This window comes from Sparus aurata, chromosome 11 (genome assembly GCF_900880675.1).
Source record: "Sparus aurata chromosome 11, fSpaAur1.1, whole genome shotgun sequence".
NCBI classification, from domain to species: domain Eukaryota; kingdom Metazoa; phylum Chordata; class Actinopteri; order Spariformes; family Sparidae; genus Sparus; species Sparus aurata.
Window position 1 is genome coordinate 1,154,154 of NC_044197.1, and position 8,512 is coordinate 1,162,665.

Below are 8,512 nucleotides of genomic sequence, written 5' to 3' on the forward strand. Positions count from 1 at the left end.
GTTGCCGATGATCAGCAGCTTGAACATATAGTCAAAGTTCTGGTCGGAGCCGTCCCGCTGGCCGAAACGCTGGTCTGCCTTCGCCATCTGGAGGTTTGGTGTGTTGAGAGAGGGAAAACACAATCTGTATGATGAAAACTCATCCAAACACAGGCCAAAGTTTCACTGCAGACATGGACACACTTTTCATAGGCCGTCTTTCATCATCCCTGCTCTCAGCCATCGTGACAGTCTGCAGCCATGCTAACATGCTAACAGCTTTCCTTGGGCACAACAGGACTTCAAGCTAACAGCTAATATTACTATGCTTACAAGCTCATGATGTATATGCTAAAGGGCGAATGTTTAGCAGATATAATGTCAATGTTGCTCACCATCGCAGTTTAGTATGCTAGCATTTGCTAATTAGCATTAAACATGTATTGAATACAAAAAGATTCTGTCAACTTGATCATCAGTTAGAACAATTTGTCCAGCAGAGAACATTCAGTAAACGTCTAGAACAACCTCATGACAATCTTTCTAATAGACAGACAGATTCTTCAGTGGTGGAACGACACACAGACAGACAACAGCACCGCTAGCAAAGAACAAAAAGTGCTAATATTCTTCAGATGTTCAACTGCAGCTGTTGCTATAGAAACATGAAGTCCCTTGTTATCCTGAGAAGTTCCTCATTTCAGACAAAATATGTGAGGCTGCATTTGACCATAGTTACTGCTGACTGTTTACACATCATGACTGAAGGTGTTTCCAGCTGGTCATGCAGAGAGCCGGACTTCTGGGGGAGGGTTGGTGTTTAAAGGTTTTCAGGCCTGGGGCTAACTAGTTAGCATGCTAACTTCAGTATATATCCTTGCAACATAACATATACAGCTATGACCTGTTTTAGTGAGCGTTAAACAAAACCTCACTTATGCAGAAATTGGGTTTTGTGTCTGTTTTCTTATATTTCCTTTGTTTTATGACAAACTGTCTGGATATTTTTTCTTTTGATTCACAAACATCATGAGTGATTCATGGCATAATTCAAACTGGATTAAAAAGTTATTGTCTCTCAGCCTGAACATCTGTACATGTATGAGGTCCCACAGTGATCCGCCCTCTGATCCAGCAACATTTTATCAGCTATTGATTATGAGAATATTTTATATCTGCATGAAAATGTTAGCTTCAGTGTGTCGAGCTGCAAAGTTGCAACCTAAAGAAAAGTTCTGACTCGTGACTGTGTTCTGCAGAAACGTACATGGCCAACATTGACTCTGGCGGTTTGGTTTGTATAAAACATCTCAGTGGACGATGACCTGCTGTGATCCCACCGACCTGAACTCTTCATGATGCTCACAGGATACATTTACAATTCAACACAAGGAAATGACATTTGTTCACATGGTTAATGTATATGTACCTGATGACACCTGTGCTTGAACTAAAATAGAGGTTTTTCAGAGGAACTGAACACTTTTCATGTTTCTCTAAGACAATTCTTCGACCTCTCGTCATGATGAGACTGTTTTGACCCTGTTGGAGGAGGAAGCTGCTCGTCTTTGTTCCCTGAAAGCTGCAGTTTGAAAGTTTCCACCTGTCGATGAGCTGCAGCAGAACATGATTCAGCACAGAGAGCCGGCGGTCCCACGGTGCGTTACACAAAGACGCAGAGCAAACAAATGTTTCCTGTTAGACTTCACCTGTCGAGTCACATGAAGTCAAATAAAAGCCCGAGAGGCTCTCTGCTCGACCTTGTGGTCAGGTAGCGGTCGGTGAGCGAGGGCTGAATGAACGAGAGCAGCAGATGTCAGAGCTGAAGATCCTGCTGGGCTCGGTCCACTGTGGACGCAGCGTGTCCGTCAGCCCACATGACCACAAGATGGATCTGCACGGATGATTCTAGTCGTGGGAAACTGACATTTTGAATCCTTATCGTGTGATTCATTTGAAACCTTTTGGCAGAAATTAGAGTTGAAACGGATCCAGTCCAATATTAGTACCAGTACTTTTACACCACAATCAGCTTGTATAGAAAATCTGCTACAAATAGATGTTTGACCTCTTTCCTGCTGCCAGTCGACGAGTTTGCCTCTCTGACTCCATTATTCTTTTTATAATAAAATGCCAATCACATGTAAATGTCAATAATTCACATGTGAAATGTGTCAGTTTCACATTTTGAACATTTTTGTTCCCATATGAAGAAGAAAATGTGGAATTTCATGTGATTTTACGTGAAAATGTAAATTTCACATATAGATAACTAGTGACATTATTTTCTTTTCTCATGTTGAAATTGTGATTTTAAAATGTGAAAACGCAAATTTCACATGATACATTTTTCCATTTTTCAAGTCATGTAACATTTAAGCTTTTTGCTCACATGTGTAAATATAATCTCCTATTAAAGTGAAAATACGCATCATGTTTTGATTCCATGTTCTGATCTGTGGACATATATGTGTTATTATGTTATTATATGTGTTATATTATATGTGTTATATTATATGTGTTATATTAAATGTGTTATATTATATGTTATATATGTGAGGTGACACTATTTTCTTTACACATGTTGGAATTGTGATTTTTAAATGTAAATGTCAGATGTCACATGTTATATTTCCTTTCTTGTGAGGTCACTTATGATAATGAATGTCTGAAGTGGACCCGGGTCCGGACTCTGCGGGTCTCTGTGAGACGTTTAGGCTCCTGTGGAGCAGCAGGAACACTGAACATTCCTGCAGCCAGTGAAACGTTACAGACACACGTCAGAGCCGCAGACTCCACCTGGGAGGATATTATGGGATGTTATATGAACATTGTCTCATTGGGATTTATGATCGATGTATGTGATCATGAATCATTTCAGTCAATATGATGGAGACACTGATTAAAACACGACGGGAACCGTGTATGGACCGAACCCTTCATTTAGAGATGGGATCAGGAGCGTGTCGGCTCCGCTGGCGCACCGGCTCAGGTGTGATCGACGGTTCTGGATTCATGTCAGCCAACAGCATCAGGCCCGTCTGTGTGTGTGTGTGTGTGTGTGTGTTGATTAAACGGTGTCGGCCGTGTTGCCTGTCTGTCTGTCTGTCGGTCCGTGTCTTACCTCTGCTGGGCGGGTCTCTCTCTGCACCTGATGGAGAGCTGTTCGGTGTCCGCGCTCCCAAAGATTTCACTGAAAACCCACAAATTGATCCTCGACAGCAGCGACAACGCGTCCGATCAGATCCTCCGATTGTCTCTTCAGAAGTCAGAAGGCTGGTCTGCTCTCAGCACAGCTGCTCTTCATCAGCAGAAGCGGCTGAATCGGCTGTGAAACGTCTTTTCGGTGCCGCACGCAGCTTCTTTACGCACGGCTCTGCGCGGACATCCTGCGTTAATTCAAGGTGGAGCGAAGCGATGTGGGAATATTTGCAAAGAGGCGTCTGCTGCCTGTCACCTCCTCCCTCCTAAAAATAACCACCGCCGGCTTCTCTGTGAATGAACAGCGCTTTATTTATTTATTTCCTCCTCCCGGCTGTTTGCAGGCAGTTCCTCCGCCCAATCAGGCGGCAGATCTCTGCAGACGCGCAGCGGCAGGAGCGGCAGGGGCGGCAGGAGCGGCAGGCGGCAGCTTCCTATGAGTCATAACTGAGGCGGTGAGGCGTGTGATTGTTTCAGCATCAATAACAGAGAAAAAACAGAAACAATCTGCCTATTGGTGCTGCACACACACACACACACACACACACACACACACACACACACGCACACACACACACACAGGTGCGTTAATTCACACTGACACACCTGTGAGGTTTGTGTGTGTGTGTGCGTGTGTGGTGTGTGTGTGTGTGTGTGTGTGTGTGTGTGTGTGTCAGCTTCTCCTCCACAGCGTCACTGAGGCATCTTAATGTTGCATCATCACATTATATCACAACACTGGCTGATGAATCATGCTTTGATAATCAATACATTGTTATCAGGGTTAAATATAAATATATCGGATGCACAAATTATCGTCCGATAACAGAAAATGTACATTATCGGTTATCGTGGGATAAATGATAGTATACAGCCAGTCTATTGCTGATTTAACTAGTGCAGCGTCTCCACAGAGTAGCTGGTCTATCACCTGTAAAACTGTTCTGTGATCAGCCAGTAAAAACAGAGCACAACAACAAACAGCTGATGTCACCGTGGTAACGCCAAACTGCTGCAGCTGTGGAGCCACACACATCGTCACAGGTGAGAAGGTCTGATCACAGCGGTACAATATCACATAAACAAAATACATTTCAGATCCAATTGTTGGTTATTTTATCAGTATCGGCCCTGAAGGTCAGAGAGTTATCAGTGATATCACACCTCCCTAACTGTGAGAGGATGTACTGGTTCTGGTTTCAGTCCATGTAAACTGTTAAAAAGGATTCAGAAATATGTGATTATTGTTCTTTTTTTATTATAATCAGCTTCAGCGTCAAATCATTGCCAGACTGAAGGTTTCAGTGCATTAAACTGTAGAACACGTCACAGAACCTGGGTCAGAACCTGGGTCAGTCGTTTCCACAGTGTCACCACAGCATCAGAACATCAAAACATCTGGTTCACTGAGCCTGAATCCACTGAACAAACATGACAGGTGTCCAATCAGCAGCCGTCCAATCAGCAGCCATCCAATCAGCAGCCGTCCAATCAGAGGACAAGGAGCAGTTTTATGAACCACTTCTCAGGAGAGGAATGTATGTATGTATATATACAAATGTGAACATATTCAGCTCTCATGTCACATTATTTTCTTTTTCACGTTCAAGTTTTAGTTCATGTGTGATAAAAAACATTTAAAAGTCACCAGTCTGATGTGAACATGTGGACTTCACACATGAGGAAGCCAAATTCATGTGGTTTTATTTGCCATGTTTTGTTTCTACATGTTAATTTATTAGTTCATGAATGTGATGAACATGTTATTTCATCCACAGGTGAAACATTCCAGGTCACATGAGACATTTTTTTCTATAATGTCAATTTTGAGTTCAGCGTGAAACAGAAACAAACACTTGAGGCAGTTTATGATGAAATAGAAGTTTACAGATGAGTCTGAGTGACAGTTTAGGTCTGTCAGTAACAGGAGAGAGGACGATCCCACAGAGACTCCACAGACACTGGAACGTGTTGGATCGTTCAGCTGACTCAGGACTGACACTCTCTGTTGGTCTTTGACTGCAGCTGTTCTCTACTAGCGGACCACTTTTCATATGTATATACATAATTGTTGTATGCGTTCATTTTTTATCACATATGTATGTTGTGTTATATTTACATATATTTACAAATGTACATATTTTTTACATTATATTTACATAGAATATTTTACATAGAGTTAACAAGATATATTTACATATATATTTACATAGATATATTTACATATATATGTAAATATGTATATATATTTACATATATATATATTTACATATATATATTTACATATATATTTACATGTATATGTACATACACAAATACGTGTCTCAACAGGCTGAACATGCAGAAAGGAGTCATCACACTTCCGGTGCAGCTGGCGGCGCTGTGCACCGGCCCTCCGTTTGCACTACGTCGTTTCCGCTTTTTGTGAAGAAAGCGGAAACGACGTCATTTTCGCGCGAAATGTGTTCTTGTCGGGTGTTGTCTCCAGACTGTCTCTGAACTTGTTCTGTGTTCGACCCGGGCTGTGAGTTAAAGCAGATAATCGTCTCCGTGGCGGATCGCAGGTCTGATATCGGTATCGATTAGTGATCGATCGGTGTCGGAGCGGGATGAAGTACTCCAGCAGGCTGCGGGTCCGGCGGGTGTACCGGTGGTGCGAGGAGCCGCTGAGCTTCAACAGGAAGCTGAAGACACACGAGTATCGGTGAGTTAGTCTGATCAATAAGTCTTATTCAACCCTTCTGCTGATTATTGATCCATAAATAATTCTTCTTCTTCTTCTTCTTCTTCTTCTTCTTCTTCTTCTTCTATCACATTTAACACTGCAGGAAGTTTAATTCTCATTTTTTAAACTTGTCTTATTTAGTTTTTAGCTAATTTTTCATTTAACTGTGTTAATGTTGTTTTACTGCTTTAAAAGAGTTTAGTTGAAAGATGTCAGACAAGCTTTATTAGATCTTTATATTTCAACTCTCACATTTCGTCCTCAGGGTTTGTAAACAGCCTTTATTCTCCCACAGTCAGAAGGAAACACTTCATAAAACTGATTAAACATGAAACAGTTAGTTGATTAATTAATGACTCATCAGCAACACACACATTCATTTAATTGATTGATTTTAAAGTATTAAAGATGCATTGTGTGGTATTCTGCCACCTGTCAGCAGTGGCGGTTCTAGACCAGTTTTAATGGGGCGCCAGGTCGGGGCCGGCTTTTTTGTAAGGGGGCACATACACCCAGGAAAAAAGGATAAATCCCTCATTCAGACAAAAAGTGTTTACTATTTCCGCAATTTTGATTGGGTAGTGAACTGCTGAGACACTTTATGTCTGCCTTTCCCTTCAGAACAAAATCATTGCAAGAAATCTGTCATGGTGTTATTAATGCAGACTCCCTGTCAGGGGGCCACAGGGGGTCCAGACTCAGAGTTACGGGGGCACACATTCACATTCACATTCTGTCGATGCGTTCGATTCATCACTGAATGTTTTTAACTAAAAGTCTTAAATGTTGTAAAGAAACACTTCACACATGAAGCTACGTCAGCTCAGAGCGTCTCTGGACTGCAGGAATTATTATTCTCCTTTTTTATTATGTCTTATATTTATTTTAACTCTGCAGTTTTATTCTGTTCAGCCTACAGCACTAATAATTATCATGCGATTCTCCTTTCAACATGTTTTGCATCTTATTTTACTACTTTAAAGTCTCTTGTTGCTGAAAGATAATCGAGCAAATAAACTTTCCTTTATTGAATTTTATAAATTCACACATTTCTTCTTCTCCAGCTCCTCTAACACTCTCTCCCTCTCTCTCTCTTTGAGTCTTAAGTAAAGGAAATGTTCCATGAATTAGCTTTTATCTGGCACAAAACATCTTTTCTCATTTTTTAGATGAATGTATTCAGTCCTGATTAAATAACAGTGATAAACTAAATTAACTAATTTCAGCCACATTCATGTGAATAGTTGCTGTTTTTTCTCAGAGCTGCATTTTATAATCTTCATGTTTGATTAATCTGCAGATTATTTTCTTGATAATTAATCAATCATCCTTAAAGTCTCAGATCTCAAAGTGACGTCTTCCAATATCCTGTTTGTTCCATTATCAGATCATCACATTTGATGCAAATGTGTTTTAATAAACGACTTAATGACGAACTGAATGATTACACTGATGAATCTACTGATTGTTTTGCCGATCTGAGACCTGCTGTTTTTTTTGCGTACTTTTACGAGATGATTATGTTGTAAATTAAGATTCTGTATTAACTGTAAAAACATTATAACGCAGTTAGAATGAGATCCGAACAGAAGGATTCATATTTCTGTCACGTTCATGAGTAATTTGATAAGCTGGCACTCAGGACGACAGTGACGGATCACTTGTTGTGTCACAGAGAGTAAAACTAAATGATGAGTTGAAGCTTGTTGGGATTTAAGACCTTCATGTGTTACTGAACTCCATATTTGTATTTTATTGTGTAATTCCAGTGTTTTCCTCTGAAATCAAACCGTCTCTTCTGTGTCTGTTTGTGCTTCAGCTCGTTGGCCATCAGTGTGGAGGGTCTCCCGAGGACGACCGTCATCAAAACCGGCCAACACATCCTGATCGAGGGGGACGATGAAGACAACCCGTACGTGGCCAAAGTGGTCAAACTGTTCAGTGACGGTGAGTCTGTTTTCTGACGGACGCTTCGCTCCACTCGTCCTCGAGGACTCAACGCTGAACGTCTGGTCTCGCTGTGTTTCAGAGAGCGGGATGCAGAAGAAGGCGGTGGTTCAGTGGTTCGCCCGTGTGTCTGAAGTGCCTTTGAGCAAGCTGAAGCTGCTGGGCAGAGAGCCTCACCCTCAGGAGATATTCTACTATGAGGGTCGCAGCTGTGACGACGAGGTCAACGCAGAGTCCATCCTCAGACCTGTGCAGGTGACGGACGCTCGCCTCGCTCGACAGTCAAACCAAACACAGCGAGTCCAGAGAACAGGAAGTGTAGAAACACCAATCAGTTATTACAAGAACAAGGAATAAAAGTAATGAAACAGGAAACACAAATAAAGAGATGGATGCTAAGTAGACGACGTCACATCAGAGGAATTAAAAACAGATAAAAAGAATAAAGAATATTAAATAAATTCAAAGTAAATAAACGCAGTGAAGGACAGAAAGATTAAGACATCAAGTGAGAGGAATAAGAACAGATCAACAGATTGAGAGAAGGAATAAAAAGACAAAGTCAGTTCAGAAAAATCAGTTTGAAAAGAGACTTTGCACAAAACCTTTAAAATCTTTAAAAGTGTGTTTTATTGCTTGCTGGGTTTAACTTCCTGTAGT

General features: G+C 41.2%; 2 protein-coding genes across 2 annotated transcripts in view; one reads left to right on the plus strand and one right to left on the minus strand.

Annotated features, from left to right (window-relative positions):
- rab3b (RAB3B, member RAS oncogene family) overlaps positions 1-3,516 on the minus strand; it is an 18,473-nt gene extending 14,957 nt beyond the window's left edge. Inside the window, exons 1-2 of the mRNA XM_030433260.1 lie at positions 3,104-3,516; positions 1-87 (exon numbers count right to left, since the gene is read on the minus strand). The exon at positions 1-87 is cut by the window's left edge and continues 138 nt beyond it. Of these exons, the coding sequence (XP_030289120.1) occupies positions 1-87 (87 nt within the window). The 5' untranslated portion in view covers positions 3,104-3,516. The remainder of the gene's footprint in view (positions 88-3,103) is intronic.
- Positions 3,517-5,435: 1,919 nt separating this feature from the next.
- LOC115591734 (origin recognition complex subunit 1-like) lies at positions 5,436-8,241 on the plus strand. The gene is made up of 3 exons (XM_030433978.1): positions 5,436-5,884; positions 7,725-7,852; positions 7,935-8,241. Exons 1-3 carry the CDS (start codon positions 5,790-5,792, stop codon positions 8,207-8,209), a joined length of 498 nt encoding a protein of 165 aa, XP_030289838.1. The 5' UTR covers positions 5,436-5,789; the 3' UTR covers positions 8,210-8,241.
- Positions 8,242-8,512: the final 271 nt, after the last annotated feature.